The sequence below is a fragment of the Mustela lutreola genome, chromosome X (assembly GCF_030435805.1).
Source record: "Mustela lutreola isolate mMusLut2 chromosome X, mMusLut2.pri, whole genome shotgun sequence".
In the NCBI taxonomy this organism is placed as follows: Eukaryota; Metazoa; Chordata; class Mammalia; order Carnivora; family Mustelidae; genus Mustela; species Mustela lutreola.
The window spans coordinates 26,782,438-26,800,194 of NC_081308.1; the positions used below are offsets into that span (position 1 = coordinate 26,782,438).

At 43.1% G+C, this 17,757-nt stretch overlaps 1 protein-coding gene across 12 annotated transcripts in view; it reads right to left on the reverse strand.

The window, feature by feature from the left end:
- The window catches only part of DMD (dystrophin), a 2,248,143-nt gene that overhangs the window by 76,238 nt on the left and 2,154,148 nt on the right, over positions 1-17,757 (reverse strand). For all 12 annotated transcript variants that reach the window (XM_059157899.1, XM_059157902.1, XM_059157904.1 and 9 more), the window contains one exon: positions 17,589-17,746. In XM_059157899.1, the coding sequence (XP_059013882.1) occupies positions 17,589-17,746 (158 nt within the window). The remainder of the gene's footprint in view (positions 1-17,588; positions 17,747-17,757) is intronic.

A 17,757-nucleotide genomic window follows, 5' to 3' on the forward strand; every position in this document is an offset into this window, starting at 1 on the left:
TTAAAGGCTGGAAATTCTCAAGGTTCTTCCTCGCTCCTAGGATGGAAAATCCATCATTTTGGCTTTTTTAAAACTGCTCACCGATGCCAACTGACAGCACTGAAGGCAAGATATGAGGATTCACATGCTCTTTCTGTGTCGATCTTTCATTTTTACTACAAACCATTCTGTATCCTAGTGGTATATTCCCTCTCCTTTTGTCTGGCAATAAAGAAGGAAAGAATTAAAAACTAGGCAAGCTTCTGTAAAGAGCTAACAGCACTAAAACAAAAACCCAGCTAAAACGACATTTCGGCCTCTCTAGAAAAAATGAGTAAGGGCAGACTGGGACAAGAGGAAGCTGTTGAGGACAAAAGACAGGGATGATGGCAGTGAACTGGATCATCCTTTTAGGTGCTATTATCTGCTGACCAAGGGAGAGGCCTCAGATGCTTTTTCTCAGTATCAAGGATGACCTTGATCTCTCCCCTAAATGCCATGTTCAAAACCATTTAAGCAAGAACTCTTCAAATAGGCCATTTGGCTCTGGGTTTTGTAATATTTTGGTTTCTGGTCTTTGCTAAGATTCTTTTTGCCTTTTCCAAGGCAGGCGGAGGTGAAGAGCAAAGACATCCCAGCTCCTTGCATTGTGAGAGTTCAGAAGGATCTCGGGATTCCACTCCAACTCCGGGGGGGCCTCATGCATCAGCCACTGTCCACAGCTGGGAGGCGAGGGAAGGTGCCGCCCACAGCAGGCAGCAGGGTGGGGCTTGCTACAAGCGCCATCTTAATGAGGTCCACAAACAGTGCCAGGAACCCCAATATCTGGGGTATCTTTCCAGCCAAAGATGTCATGACCAACCAAAATAATCATTTCAAAAAGTAGGACATGCCAAGTTTGGAGTTGGGGGAATTGCCCTGAGTTCAGAATTACTTTTGGGTTTCTTTCATGTTATGCTTCCCATAAATCCTGAGGCACCAAAGGTCCAGGCTCCAAATGGCTGCTAGAGAGTCAATGTGAACGCTCATTTTCTGTCAGGATTTACAATATCAGTTCACAGCTACAGAATAAAAGCGATGGGAAGATTTCTGAGCAAGCCCCACACCCCAGCTACCATCAACACATACATTGTATTTTTAAGAGAAGGCAATTAAGCATCTGACTTTGAAGTTTTTGAAAAACCGTGTCAATGCTTAATCAACTGGGAAAAAAAGCTGTATAAAGTAAACATTATGCAAGAAACTGCACCCAGTAGTTCTCAGATGATTAAAAAAAAAAAAAAAAAAACTTGCCCAAAGCTAAAAGGACAGGAGCTAGGTTTCCATTCCCACCACCCACCCAGCCTGCAGTGAAAGTTTATGGAAGTGAATGAAGGGACAGGAAATCAGCTGCAGTGTGATCACAATAAATAAAAGGAAGGATTAGAGTATGTGAATGAGGTTAGAATTTTTTAAAAACTGCTGAGTCATCCCAAAAGAGCAACAAAATTCAACCTAAAAGGGTTGTCTAAGGAAAAGACAAAATAAGCACATTCTCAAACTGTGTCAAGTTTACATTTAAAAACCTCCTCATAAATATCTCTCTTTTGGTTCGTCTATTGTATCATATACCAAAGGGCTAATAGTCTCTTTCTAAATTTGGAGGGTATGTTTAGAATGATCTGGCTTCAAATATGGGGATATACAGATTTTTCGCACTGAGAGGCTCTGCAGGGAATCCCCTAGGTAGTCAGCCATGCTCTCTATGTCAGTAATTCTCAAGGAGGGACAGTTCTGCATCCCAGAGGATATCTGACAGTGTCTGGGGACATTTCTGGTTGTCACACTGAGGAGAGGGATATTACCAGTGTCCAGGAGACAGACGCCAAGATCCTGCTAAATATCCAACAACGCACAGGACAGCTCCCTCCAATTAAGAATCATCTCGACCCAAGTGTCAGTAATGCCAAGATTGAGAAACCCTCGCCTAATGTTCACATCTCACATTACCATGGTTCATTTGTTGAAAGTCAGAAACCAACATGGGGACACAGTGTTCACTAAGCACCGGACATCCCTGGGAGCTATCTTCTACCACACAGAAACAGAGAAGCCATCATAGGCCTGTTCCGCTATTAACTGGGAGATAAAAGCCACACTGGTTAATATATCATGAAGAGAGGGAAAGCAAAAGGACCAAGAAATTTAAAAAAAACAAACCAACAAAAAACCCGAGCTAGAGGTCACAAGCGAACCTGCTAAAATCGCAGACTCAGACTTGAAATCAAGCTGCTCCTCGAACAGACAACCCTGTGCAGCATATTCCAGGATGAAAAGCAGCAGAAATGTATTTAACTGTGGCAAATAATTATCGCAATCAGCTTAGATATGAGAGAGAGTGTGTGCACGTGCACGTGTGCACATATGTTGTCATTTCATTTAATAGAATTCCTGCCCATTTCGAAGAAAAATAACAACTAAATATATAAATGTTGAATACCTTCATATGCATGAATAGAATTTCTAAACAGTCTTACAGAAAAAGGTAAATTTATGGAAAACACCAGGACAAACCAAGGATTTTTTTTTTTTTTTCGGTGAGAGTTTTGTCTCTCCTTCCTGGCCATTTTCATTTGCTGTTCCATTAGTAAAATGTCCCCTTCATAAATCCAAATAACCATTGCAGTATCACTACCGCTGTTAACAGAGAAAGGCATGAATAGCTCACAACCCAACTTTTCTGGTCCTGAATGTGTAAAGCCTGAGTTTGGAAAGAAATGCTTAATTTAAATTGATCAAAACTGTTTTGTAAATCAGTGTGTACACAAAGCCTGTAAAACTACAAGGAGAATGGCTAGCCATGGTCAGACAGTATAGGACAGGCAGTTCCTGGCTGTTCCCAGAGCTGTTATTACAATTTCTTTAACAACCTCTAAATCTACCAAGGGCATCAGTGGAATATTTTACATAAGAGAGAGTCTGCACTAGCAACGAACATAAAAGGAGGAACAAGAACAAGTTGTAAAGAATATTAATGACTCTTCTTCCAAACAATCCCAATTTTTATGAAAATCAAATGAGTGATAAAAAATGTCTTCTATAAAACTATATAAAACTTTCATGTAACAAATAAAATAGAAGAAAGATGGCATTTTGATTTTCTTAGACACAAGATACTCATGATTTCCATGTGAGCTGCTGAGCAGATTACAGTCAGGGACACAAGGGATCACGTAGGAACGCTTCCACACAAGCTTGGTTCACACTTCTTGCTCTTAGTCTACACTACTTCTGTTCTTTTTTTTTTTTTTTTAAGATTTTTATCTATTTATTTGATAGACAGAGAGAGATCACAAGTAGGCAGAGAGGCAGGCAGAGAGAGAGGGGGAAGCAGGCTCCCTGCCGAGCAGAGAGCCCGATGCGGGGCTCGATCCCAGGACCCTGAGATCACGACCCGAGCTGAGGGCAGAGGCTTAAACCACTGAGCCACTCAGGCGCCCGACACTACTTCTGTTCTGAGAACAGTTGGTCTCACATGAAGGGCCACACTGTATGTACAGGAGTCTTTTCTGTACCTTCTATCTCTGTCACAAGCGTTGCTACCTGGAAGACCAGGTAGACTTTGCTGATAATGACCAAGCTTCGAAATGAGTACAGTAATCTACTTCCTGTTCTGCCCTTTCCATTTATAACATTTAGCATCTTATCAAAAAGGCATGCATGAGCCCCTATATTTGTAGCAGTATTCACAATAGCCAAATTATGGAAATGGCTCAAGTACCCATCCAGTGGTGAATGGATAAAAGAAAATATTGTATATAGGAAATGTTGTATATAGGGGCACCTGGGTGGTGCAGTCAGATGAGCACCTGATACTTGGATTCAACTCAGGTCATGACTTCGGGATCATGGGATCGAGTCCTGCCTGGGCTCCATGCTCAGCAGAGAGTCTGTTTGAGACTCTCTCTCCTCTCCCTCTCACCGTCCCACTCGTGCTCTAAAATAAACAGATCAAGGGGCACCTGGGTGGCTCAGTGGGTTAAAGCCTCTGCCTTTGGCTCAGATCATGATCCCAGGATCCTGGGATTGAGCCCCGCATCGGGCTCTCTGCTCCGCATGGAACCTGCTTCCTCCCCTCTCTCTCTGCCTGCCTCTCTGCCTACTTGTGATTTCTCTCTGTCAAATAAATAAAATATTAAAAAATATAAAAAATAAACAGATCAATGTGATAGACAAATACACACACACACACACACAAACACACACACACACACACACACCCAATGTAATACTACTCAGCCATAAAAAATAATGAAGTCTTGCCACCTGCAACAACATGGAAGGAGCAGGAGAGTATATTGCTAAGTGAAATCAGTCAGAGACAAATACCGTATGATTTCACTCGTATGTGGAATTTAAGAAACAAAACAGACAAGCAAAGGTTAAAAAGAGAGTGACAATGAGTGAGCGAGCGAGCCAAATCAAGAAATATATAAAGAAATATATAAATCTATAGACAACAAACTCATGGTTACCAAAGGGCCAGGGGATCAGGGGATGGAGGTGAGTGAAACAGGTGAAAGGGATTAAGGAGTGCATATGTCGTAATGAACACTGGGTGTTGTACAAAATGGTCACTCTGTTGTACACCTGCAACTAATAACACTGTATGTTAACAATACTGGAATTAAAATTTTTAAAAATAGGAGGAGAAAAAACCCAAATTGTGGAATACCCATAAAATGTAATACTGTATAGTAATTGAAAAAGAAAGACGTATGGATACAGACAATATAGATAAATCTTAATTATACTGAGTTAAAGCAAAAATGGGTTCGTCGTATAAAATTTCATTTGCATAGAATTACAGACTATGCAAAATAATCTACAGTGACAGAAACCAGGTAAATTGCCACCTAGAGATGGGGATGGGTGGCAGGGGACATGGGAGGACCTGGAGACATTACCAAGTGGCCTAAAAACACTTTTTGGGTGATAGATATGCTCATTTTGATTGCCACAATGGAATCATCATGTGAACACATGTCAAAATTATCAGATTGCACACTTTAAAAATAAGAAGTTTAAAAATGAAAACCGCGGGTGCCTGGGTGGCTCAGTGGGTTAAAGCCTCCGCCTTCGGCTCGGCTCGGGTCATGGTCCCAGGGTCCTGGGATCGAGTTCCACGTCAGGCTCTCTGCTCAGTGGGTGGCCTGCTTCCTCCTCTCTCTCTCTCTCTCTCTCTCTGCCTGCCCCTCCCCCTACTTGAGATCTCCGTCTGTGAAATAAATAAAATCTTTAAAAAAAATTAAAAAATAATAATAAAAATGAAAAATGCATTAATTAACAGAAAGGATAGGAGAAATTTAAAAAGGGGGGGGATACATAGCTCCTGATACGTTTAACTATGTTACAGATGAAAAAAGGCTCAAAAAAGTTAAGGAAACAGCTCAAGATTATCTATTTTTTTAATACTTCAATATGTACACAGAAAGTAGTCTTGAAAAAATAAAGACAGAAGTGATTTCCAAGGAGAACAGACAGGCTGATCTCTGAAATCTTTGGAATCATTAACTTGCCTGAGAGTTCTAGAGACTCTGATATGTAAGGAAGGCCTGCTGGGACAATACCCAGCTTCTAAATCTTCAACAAAATTCTATTCTCATCTACTGTCAGCTGTATGAAAGTACAAGTAAACCCTCAAAAACCACTGTGATAAACACATATTCCTATCTTTCTAATCACTTCCTTTTCCCCTTCTTTTCAGTAATGCAGATCCTTTCTCCTTCCATTATGTGCTACAGCAGATATATGCTACAAGGTCTGATAGGTTCAGTCGACCTATACTGAAGTAGCATAAAAGGAAAAAGAAACAGTAAAGCCTATGAGCAGGGGCTCCTGGGTGGCTCAGTCGTTAAGCCCATGCCTTCAGCTCAGATCATGATCCCAGGATCGTGCGATCAAGCCCCATATCGGGCTCCTTGCTAAGCGGAAAGCCTGCTTTTCCCTCTCCCACTCCCCCTGCTTGTGTTTTCTCCTCCTGTGTCTCTGTCAAAGAAACAAGTAAAATCTTAAAACAAAAACAAAAACAAAAGCCTATGAGCATCTAAATCTTCTTGAGCACAGAGCTCATGTTACATGCTTTGGTTAACTTGTCACTCCAATAAAAGAGCTGACTGACACAGAAATGTATATATGTATTTATAAAGATTTTATTTATTTGAAAGAGAAAGAGAGAGAATGAGCAAAGGGAGGGGCAGAGGTAGGGGGACAAGCAGACTCCCCGCTGCAGGGAGCCCCATGCAGGACTCAATTCCAGGATGTTGGACCATCATCCAAGCAGAAGGCAGACTCTTAACCCAGTGAGCCACCCAGGTGCCCCCTGAAATGCATTTATTAAATATATGTTTACATTGCTATGGAGAAAAAGGACCATCCATTCTGCACAGTGGCATTTTAGGTAATACCATGGGAAAAAGCATATCCAAAGGCAGCTCAGTCAGGAGAAGTCTTTTACTGTACATTCAGCATCACTTTGGATGTCTGCAGTGATACTCAAAAACAGAGAGGGGAGAAGCAGGAACCCGTCTTTATGGAAGAAACCCAGCTACTGTGTACGAAAAAAGGTAGAATCAGAAAATCGCTCTTATGCAACCACCAATATGATCATCTAATTAGAAAAGGCTCATCAGGCAGGGCGCCTGGGTGGCTCAGTGGGTTAAGCCTCTGCCTTCAACTCAGGTCATGATCTCACCGTCCTGGGATGGAGCTCCACATTGGCTCTCTGCTCAGCGGGGAGCCTGCTTCCCCCCCTCTCTCTGCCTGCCTCTCTGCCTACTTGTGATCTCTCTCTCTCTCTCTTTCCCTGTCAAATAAATAAATAAATAATCTTTAAGAAAAAAAAAGAAAAGGATCATCAGGGAGGCTAAAATTATACAGTGAAGGGTTCTTAAGGAACAGGATATTCATAGGGTCTCAAAAGATCACATAAATGGCTTCCTAATGACAAAGGTTCAAACATACTTTTACAGTGGAAATATCTGGCACACACCACCTTAACATACTTAGCATTATCAGTAAAAACAAAGTGTTATTTTGTCCCTCCAGCTGTGACCTTGTAAGGAGACACCATCACCTCTGTTGTCTTCTGGCCAAAAAATGTTAACCTAAATCCAAGCTAGAGGAGATAAAACTAGAAAAATCCCAAATATAGGACATTCTTCAAGAGAAGTGGCCCGAGCTCCTCAAAAATGTCATGGTCATGGGACACCTGGGTGGCTCAGTCAGTTAAGCCTCCTCCTTCGCCTTGGGTCCTGATCCCAGGGTCCAGGGGTCCAGCCCTGCGTCAGGCTCCCTGCTCAGTTGAGCGTCTGCTTCTCCCTCTCCCCTTGCTTGTGCTCTCTCTCTCTCTCCCTATCTCCTATCAAATAAATAAGAATCCTTTAAAAAAAAAAAAAAAAGGGGGATGCCTGGGTGGCTCAGTGGATTGGAGCCTCTGCCTTCAGCTCGAGTCGTGATCCCAGGGTCCTGGGATGGAGCCCTGCATTGGGCTCTCCGCTCAGCAGGGAGCCTGCTTCCTCCTCTCTCTCTGCTTCTCTGCCTACTTGTGATCTCTCTGTCTGTTAAATAAATAAATAAAATCTTAAAAAAAAAAAAAAAAGCTCATGGTCATGAATGAGGAAAAAAATGCTAGGGGACTGTTCAGATTAAGTGGAAGTACAGAGACATGACAAGCAAATCCAAGACAAAAACCTTAACTACATCCCAGAAGAAAAGAGCCACCCATAAAGAACATTCTAGGGCAACGGGGAGATTTCAATGTGGGCTGCATGCTAGATGACGCTATACTGCTTCAGTGTGAAATTTGCATGATGATAGCTTTGCAGTTATGGAGAAAGTCCTTTAAGAAAACAACAACCATGTGGTGAACTGGTTAGGGGTTTATGTTTGATGTTGTGATGTCCCATGACTTAAAACAGTAAAGGGAAAAACTGTGCTTGTGTGTGTATTCAAATATATGTACCTACACCGGGTAAAAGCATGAGGAAGAGGAACGTTCATGGGATATAATGCTAACCAAAGGCTGTATGTACGAGAACGTTCATCACACTAGCCTTTCCCTTCTTCTCTATGCTTGAATTTTTCCAAAATAAAATGCTGGTTAGAAACCATGGTTTCTTCTAAATCACCTCTTCATGAGGGAGGGGGCAAGGCTGGTGGGAGGGTGAGTGACTTTACCTTTTTTTAAAAAAAGATTTTATTTATTTATTTGACACAGAGAGAGAGCGAGAGAAAGAGAGAGAGAGAGAGAGAGAGAGAGAAAGGAAGGGAGAGAAAGGGAGAGAGATAAAGAGGGGGAGAGAGAGCGAAGAAGGCACACAGGCAGAAGCAGCAGGCTCCCCAATGCGCAGGGCACCGGAGGACATGGGGCTTATCACTTGAGCCAAAGGCAGATACCCAAATGATTGAGCCAGCCAGGTGCCAAAGAGTGACTTTAATAATTATTAGAAGGTTGGGGGGGGGCGGCATTAATGTCACTGATAGAAAATGTGAAAGGCTCTTCACGATGACTTTACTCAAATAATACAAACCTAACACCAAACTGATTTCCTCCCTGTTCTCTTAGCTACACTGTTCCTAAAACATCCTTTCACACTCTGCCTAGATGTGCTTTTTCACGGTTATCTGAATTTTCAGCATAAAAACGTTTAAGAATCCCCACATTCACAGACATTTTTCATGTCTGAAATAAAGATGCAGCGGTCAAGTGTTTGTGAGAGAAGAAGTAAAAGGCTTCCTGTAACTGCTGTCTTGGGTAGAAATCAAGTATTTTATTTAAAGTTCTGAAGATAATGAGCAGGTGGGAGGCCTGCAGTCACTGCTCTAAATATTAATCAGGACTCTAAATTACCCATTAAAGATAAAATCAGCCCAAACAATAACACAAGGTGATTATCTGCTCTTCATTTCCATGTTCAAGGACAACTGTCCTGACCTCAGGCTCTCCACGCCACCTGACTAATAAACCAATTAACACCATGGCTCCAGGGAACGTAAGCACAATTTTTAAATCTATGCAAATCTGTAAGTATGCTCCACATTAATTTTTGCTAGAGAGTTCTTACTTAACAGAGAAGTTTCACACATACAAACATCTGTCTGTGGATATCACAGAATGTATTTTCTCAAGTAGGTATCAGGACATGTTTTGCTAAAGTTTGAAGATACAATGTTAACTCTCCATTTGAAATCCAGTTTAGGAAACGTCAAAACCATGGGAACAGAAACACGGTAATGGTTTCCAGAGACTGGGAGCAGGTTGGATGACTACAAAGGAAGAGGGAATTTTAGGGGTGATGGAAAAGTTACGTGCCTTGAATGTAGTGATGGCGACAAAATACATTTGTCTAAACTCACAGAACTGACCACCGGAATAAATTTAACTGCGTGTTGGGTATTTTTTAAATGTAACTTTTAAAAAAGATAGGACCTTAGATAAATAGATAAGGAGATCCCAGGAAGAAGTTTTATACTTAAATAATCTTTGCAGGAAGAAGATTATCTTAAATAATCTTTGCAGGAAGAACCTTCCATTAAAAATTCAATTTAGGGGGGCACCTGGGTGGCTCAGTGGGTTAAGTCGCTGCCTTCGGCTCAGGTCATGATCTCAGGGTCCTGGGATCGAGTCCCGCATCGGGCTCTCTGCTCAGCAGGGAGCCTGCTTCCTCCTCTCTCTGTCTGCCCGCCTCTCTGCCTACTTGTGATCTCTGTCTGTCAAATAAATAAATAAAAAATCTTAAAAAAAAAAATTTAAAAAAAAATTCAATTTAGGGACGCCTTGGTGGCTCAGTTGGTTGGATGACTGCCTTCGACTCAGGTCATGATCCTGGAGTCCCAGGATCGAGTCCCGCATCGGGCTCCCAGCTCCATGGGGAGTCTGCTTCTCCCTCTGACCTTCTCCTCGCTCATGCTCTCTCTCACTGTCTCTCTCTCTCAAATAAATAAAGAAAATCTTAAAAAAAAAAATTCAATTTATAAGCCAGTGACAAGGAAAAAAGAAAATGGCAATAATGGCCCCATGTTTCCTTGTTTACATGAGTTTTTCTAGTAAGTTCAATGTGAATTGGAATTAATGGTGAACTGATGAAAGGGAATCTAGAATATTCTTCCAACTAAAAGCATGGCTCTCAAAAAACGGTTTTCATTAGCACCTCTGACTCAACTCTTATGGGAAGGGAAGGGTAAGATGAAGGAGGGAGGGAGGGAGGGAGGAAGGATGAGGGAAATTTGGTCATAATAATGAAATACCACTTAAGGCATTTGAGCAAAGAAGGGCACCTGGGTGGCTCAGTTGGTTGAGTGACTTCGATTCAGATCGTGGTATCTCACAGTCCTGGGATGGAGCCCTACTCCTCGGCGCTAAGCGGAAAATCTGCTTCTCCCTCTCCCTCTGCCCCCACCCCTGCTGGTGCTCTATGTCTGTCTCAAATAAATGAATCAAATCTTTCTTTATTTATTTACTTATTTATTTGACAGAGAGAGATCACAAGCAGGCAGAGAGGCAGGCAGAGAGAGAGGAAGAAGCAGGCTCCCTGCTGAGCAGAGAGCCCGATGTAGGACTCGATCCCAGGACCCTGAGATCATGACCTGAGCCGAAGGCAGCGGCTTAACCCACTGAGCCACCCAGGCGCCCGAATAAAATCTTTCTCAAAAAAAGAATGTCGAGCAAAGAAAAGGACACCAATTATCTTCTTTAGCAGTTTAAGCATATGCATGAACCAGGTTTCAACTACAACACGAACCTACCCTCAAAATACTGAAGAAAATGACCATCACCCCACATTGAGAAGTTAACCACACAAACCACAACAAATGTAACGGGTAACTATGAAGCTAAACCCACCACAGCTGATAATTTAAAAAACCCAGCAATTGAGAAGTCAACTCAAGACAATACTGGTAATACTCTAATAAAAGAGCCTTCGTGAAAAGCTACAGGAATTCTGTCCATAAGCAGGCCCCATAGGAGTGTGGTCAAACTACCTCTATTTACGAATACCAAATAGCAGCAACTTACAAATACTGTAATTATTTGTCAGTATCCATCAGGAGCTCAAGAGAACATGAGTTCAACATTTACCACCCAAAGGGATGTGGAAAGAACGTCTGTGGAACCCAAGGGCCCATATTTCGATTACTGAACAAAAAGCTAAAGGCAACCTAAGCAAAATAGAATTTTTAGGAGTTATTTTAAGGATGGATAATATAAAATGTGATCAATTGGCATGAGGAATGCTGTCAAATGGATTCAGAAGTGTCCTGGCACGGTATTTTCACACTCAGAGAGAAAACAGTATGTCGAGAGCCTCTAAAATCGAATCCGCAGATGCTCGGTTACAGATAAAAGGAATTCTTAATCTTGGTAGGATAGGCTCGTGTTTCAACACACTTTACATCACCAGAAGCTAACAGTTACTAAGTACCTCCCGTGTGCCTGCTGCAACTCTGAGCGCTCCCCCTCTACAGGCTCACTGAGCCCCCCAAGCACCCCCCGAGCACAGGGGCCAGCAAGGTTAAAAATGACAGCAGAGCTGGGATTTTAACCAAGGGAGCTGGCTTCAGGGCCTATGCACTTAACTACTCTGCCACTCACTACTACTCTAGGTATTCTGGAATGATTATTTTCATGGGCCGGGGCGGGGGCGGGGGACTTGCTCCCAACAGTTGAAGTTGTAATTTATTCTCATTTCTGTATCATTCTCTATTACAGCAACTGTACATTGATGATACTCATTTTTGTCATATGAATATAAAAATTCACAAGACAGATGAAAAAGCAACTTACTCATTTTGAATGCATGAATACAGCAGGAGGCAGGAAACAGATGTAAAATAAACAGAGTCTAGTGCCCAAGCTCTTGTAGGTGAAGCATCCTGAATATAAAGTTGGCATACTCAAATGCATCTCAGCAATAAGTCCTTAAAATGTTTACAGAAGAAAACACTACAAACTCCCAGGCGGGATGGGGGTAATTCTCAGGCCGCTGCCCAATACCAATTTACAGATACACGACTCTTTTGTGGAGTCACTTAAAGGTCTGAAGTTTTCCACTTAAAAGGCAGTATTAATTGGTTTCATTTGCAGGAAGACTTAGCCACCTGCCACTGGGAACGGAATCTCTTAAATAAAGTTCACGGGCATGTGTGGGGTGTGTGCGCGTGCACATATACATGCACTGCCGTAGTGATAAGGGTGTTCATTTATCCATGTCATCCTATTATAACCAAAAACTCATATATGGGATGTTTCTTAGCTCTTCGTTCAGTCTGGTATTTGAACCAGTTAAAGCCATCTATTTCCACTCAGATGGCTTAGCAGAAGGAAATGCTGGCTTGGAACACAGGGAGCTTGGGCCTTCTGTCTAGATCTGACATGATATAATTGCGGTATGCAGAATGCAGTAAGTCCTCCCCTCTCTGGGCTTCAGCTTTCTCATTAGAAAAAGCAGAGATGTGGTCAGTCTCCAAGGTTTGTGACTCACTGCCAGGGCATGCCGGGCCTTACTCAGGTCACAAGAATCAATCCACTGTGACAGCGGAGTTGTTTCCGAGGATTATGAAATAAAGAGCAACCTGATGATACCTTAATTGAAACAAACTAGTTTCGGGAACCTGGGTGGCTCAATTGGTTAAGCGTCTGCCTTTAGCTCAGGTCATGATCCCCAGGTCCTGGGATCCCGCCGGCGGGAGCCTGTGTCTCCCTTTCCCTCTGCCTACCGCTGCCCCTGCTTGTGTTCTCTCTCTCTGTCAAATGAATAACTAAAATCTTAAAAAAAAAAAAGAAACAAGTTCCAAAACATCACTTTTACTACCCAAAAAGAGTCAGTTTCCCACTACCTGTGTTGACCACAGTAAGCTTCTAAAGCAGAAACATTATCCTGTTGCCTCATTTACTCTCAATGAAGACACCACTGTCAAATCCATACCTTTATGGAGAATTTTCCTTTTTGATAGCCACAGATATGACTTCGGGTCCTGGCTTACTGGGTAATTCCTGGAAAGACTGATACTGATTTTTAAATAAAGGCAAAGCATTGTACTTGCACGTTATGGTGATTCCCCTTACTCTCTGATTTAGAGCTATTTTGGGGTTTCTTCCACAACTTCTTTTATTGTAGTTAAATACACATACCCTAAAATTTACTATCTTACCCATTTTTAAGTAGCCAGTGCAGCAGTACTAAAGTGTGTTCATACTGCTGGGCATCCGTGTCCAGAATGGAGAGATCCAGACCTGAGCTAAGCAAAAGGTTTACAAGATCACCCAGTGAGCGCTGCACATGAAAGCAGCCCTCTCTCCTGGCCACTTCTTGGCTCTGGTCTGAATCAGAAGTGACGCCCTTCTAACTGTACCAACCCGAAAGAAGTTAAGTTTTCTTCTGAAGTCAACTTCTCTTTCTACGATACAAGGAGCCCATTCGTAGGAGAAAACAAGGACCTCCCTCCTGCTTCCTGAGGGTTAGAAAGAGAGGTCTTTGAGCACAGCCCTGCCAGCCTGGCCTCCAGTCCCACGGTCTTTACACTTCAGATAAAGGACAAAGGGCATTTTCACTCGTGTTATCTTTCGCTGCAGCAAACAGCACATTTTCATTCCCAGTACATAGGGAAACGGGAGGTGGCTGGCCAGAGCACCTGGCTGAGGGAGAGTGCGCCACGGCCAGGACAGCGACTGTGAGGTGAACAAGATGAATCTGGTGAACCTGACTGCAAATGACTAGAGCAAGTTGAGAGGCTTCCCAAACCGAAGTAACATAAACCTTGCCTGGCTCTGTACACACAGAATGTTCCCGACATCCTACTAGAAACATCTAACTGCCAATACTCAAGTTCTTAAGATGACCATTCCTCTTACCCCTAAGTCCCCTATGTTCTCATTTTTTTAGGGCATCTTGTATTCCAGCAGGGACCCAGAACAAAGGCCTGTTACCTCAGAAGAATGGACAGCAGAATCAAAATGTGCGTACTGGGGACTGAGCTGGTGAGTGGGGGTTTGGGGACAGCAGACTAGGAATTGAAGTCTTCTGTCAGCTGAGGGCCTTGAGGGGCAGAAATAAATTATTCATCCATTTTTTGAAAAGATTTTATTTATTTGACAGAAATCACAAGTAGGCAGAGAGACAAGCAGAGAGAGAGGAGGAAGCAGGCTCCCTGCTGAGCAGAGAGCCCGATGTGGGGCTCAATCCCACCACCCTGGGATCATGACCTGAGCTGAAAGCAAAGGCTTTAACCCACTGAGCCACCCAGGCGCCCCTTATTCATCCATTTCAATAATAAGAAAAACACAACCCCCACAGCTTGCCCATTCCATTCTCCTGAAAGGATTGGTGAGATTCAAGGACAGAATTCACGTGAACAACGGTCTGGTATGATTATCAGTAGCAACGGTAATGATATTATTTGTAAGCATAGTAGGTACAAAGGGTAGGGAGAAACCCATTTCGTGGTGGTAAAAGCCAGTGGTGGGTGGTTATGGAAGCAGATTAGGAAAGGCCTGAGAATCAGAAAAATTAGGATTTATGCAGTGGGCCACGGGAAGAACCGGATTGCTACACAAGATACCATACAGCGAATCCGTTTCTTTAAAACCGGTATGAGAGCAGTAAGAGCAATGACAAGGTCAGGGTGTAGAGAATACTGAAAGTGGCAAGGAAGGAGATCAGACAGAAGAGGTTTCTTTCTCTTAAAAACAAAAAAAGTTAGCACTTTATTTTTTTCTAATTCTGAATGTTCAAAGAAGAAAATTCAGAAAATACAGTAGGAAAACCGTAAGAAAATAACATCCACCTGTTACCCCTGTTTATCTCTTGACAGATATCCCCCCCTCGGCTCACAGAAGACACTTCCAAGAGCTTGGAGACTGGCTAGCCAGGACACATTCACTACATATGCGAAGACAGACTGAGTTCCAAGCTTCGACACTAAGAAGACAGTGTTGCTATTACTAAGATAGAGACATGTGGTCAGGGAAGAACAGGGGCATCCAGCCAAAGGATGCGGCACACGGAAGTACAGGCAGACAAGAGCACAGCATTTCGGAAGGCAGAGCTTCTGTTCGGTGACCCCTTGTCCTGACTCCCACTTGAGAGAGAGACGATATCTTACTAAATCTCTACGAAAGAAATGAGAACTGTAGGATGTGATAGAAACGCTATCACTGCAATGGCAATCACATTACCATATATTAACGTATCAAGTCAACGCTTAGTATACCTTACATTTACACCATGTAATATGTCAAGTATATTGTCTATTTCAACGAACACAAAGAGCCAGGGGCGCCTGGGTGGCTCAGTCAGTTCAGAGTCCGACACTTGGTTTCAGCTCAGGTCCTGAACTTGGGGTTGTGAGATCAAGCTCCTCCACCCCCTTGTAGGGTTCGGGCCCAGAGCACAGCACAGTGTCTGCTTGAGATTCTCTCTCTGCCCCTCCCCCACCCCCTTCACAAAAACAAATAAATCTTAAAAAAGAGCCTGCAGTGAGGGTGGTGGCAGCCGCAGCCACAGGCAGTACTGTGGGACATGAAACAAGGGCTCCAGGGGTCGTCCACGGCTGTCGCTGTCAGCAGACCTGCACTCTGTCCTTTGCTCTCAACCTAAGCCACAGTACCCAAACCGCTGTGTGCCTATGCATTTATAACAACACATGTGTGTTCTTCAGAACTAGAATTTAAAGAGTAACTGAAATTTGATTACAGAGAAAACAATTACTTCGGAAAAACAACTCAGGACATTATAGTTGCTTTCCAACTGGATTTAAGAAAATGAATCTGGATTATTTGTGGTCGTTAGTAATCATTTTATGAAAGTTACTTGTATCTCCATTCTGGAACAGAGTGCAAAAAAAAAAAATGTAGAGGTACTGATAACCTGTTTACATTTTGGGAACTCTGAGCATGAGGTGAAGAAATGCATTTATTTCTCCACGTCTTTTTTATATTTATAGCTACTGTGCCATAACTTGGCACAACAATCCTAACAATATGTCCAACGCTAAATAAGGGAGCTTATTATGTGGACATTTCCTTGGGGTGCTTCATTGACTTTTAAATGAATGCTGAAATGGCTTAAAACATGTAAATATTCACAACATTCTTCCTCCTAGGCCTGTGGTTTTACCCTAGTCTGTGGCCTATAGATAGTCAGCCTAAACCGGTTATCTGCTTATCTCTACAGCTAGTTCTACAGTTCACGGGATTACAATGGATTGAGAAACTCCATAGAAGAAAACAGTGCTTAGCACTGAAAACCAAACTTAAAAACAACAACAAAAAAATACTCAAACTTCAAAAGATCGCTGTGAATAATGGGATACTGCAAATATCTCAATCTTTCAGGGCCTGGTGCTATTACAAAGAGCAACAAGTTTTGACAACAAGCCATCCAGCAGTATGTAATCAAAAGCCATAAAAACTCTTTTCAGGCTGGTAATCTCATTCCGGAGAATTTATCCTAAGGGAAAACTTCAATCAAGGAAAACATGTTGCTAAATGGGTGAAGATGTTCACTACAACATCACGTGCCTCGGCAAACAAGGGGAAAAGGCAACCTGTCTCTCAATGGAGTGCGGGAAGACACGGTCTCCGGGGGCACTGACTGTGGTATGGCAGAGGCCACGGGATGGGAGAAGAGAATGGACAAGCCGTGTGTTGGGCTACGGATGGACACCAGCACAACAAACTGATCTCCTTCCATGTAGAGACACCAATCAGGCCTTCAGATTATAGAGGAATGCTAAGATGCAAAAGGACAACTTCAAAAAGTGATGGTCACCGGAGCCTTGATGGCTGAAGCAGGTAAGCGTCTGCCTTCGGCTGGGGTCATGATCCCAGGGTCCGGGGATCGAGCCCAGCATCAGGCTCTCTGCTCAGCAGGGAGTCTGCTTCTCTCTCTCCCTCTGCCTGCCCCTCCCTCTGCTCTTGCTATTTCTCTTTCTCAAATAAGTAAATAAATAAATAAAATCTTTTTAAAAAAGGAATACAGGGATAAAGGCTAAGACATTAAAAGACTCACCTACAAAAGTTAGTTTCTTTTTTCTTTTTTTTTTTTTAAGATTTTATTTATTTATTTGACAGACTGTGATCACAAGTAGGCAGAGAGGCAGGCAGAGAGAGAGAGAGGGAGGGGGAAGCAGGCTCCCCGCTGAGCAAAGAGCCCGATGCGGGGCTCGATCCCAGGACCCTGGGATCATGGCCCGAGCCGAAGGCAGACGGTTTCACCCTCTGACCTACCCAGACGCCCCACAGTAGTGAGTTTCTGATCTACAATGGATTTCTGTGGCTGGAGTTGTATTTCCTTCTTTGCTGAACGACTGCAGATGCCCTTCCCTCCCGGCAACTAACTAGCCATGGTCCCTGGTGCAGACAGACAATTCTTTTCCTCTCTCCGTACTGTCCTCTCTCCCAAAACCCAGAGTCCAGAAGCCACTGCCTCCAGAAGTTTCAAGCACCAATCGCCTACCCACCTGCCTGCACTGGAGCTAATGTGAGAAACTCAAGGTGTAGGTTCTTATTTTCTCATTAATTTCTACAACACAAAAGAAGAAACATGTTATTAAGAAGATGAGTAACTCACAAACTGGAAGCAGCTCCTGACGCTCGGCTCAATGTTACTGCCCCCGAAGGACGCGACTTCACCCAACTGCCTTGGGATCTGGATCGAGTCATGCAGGAGGAGGCCCAGCCTGCGTTGGTCACAAAATCCTGTTGAACTTGCCACTTGCTTGAAAAGGTCTACAAAAGGA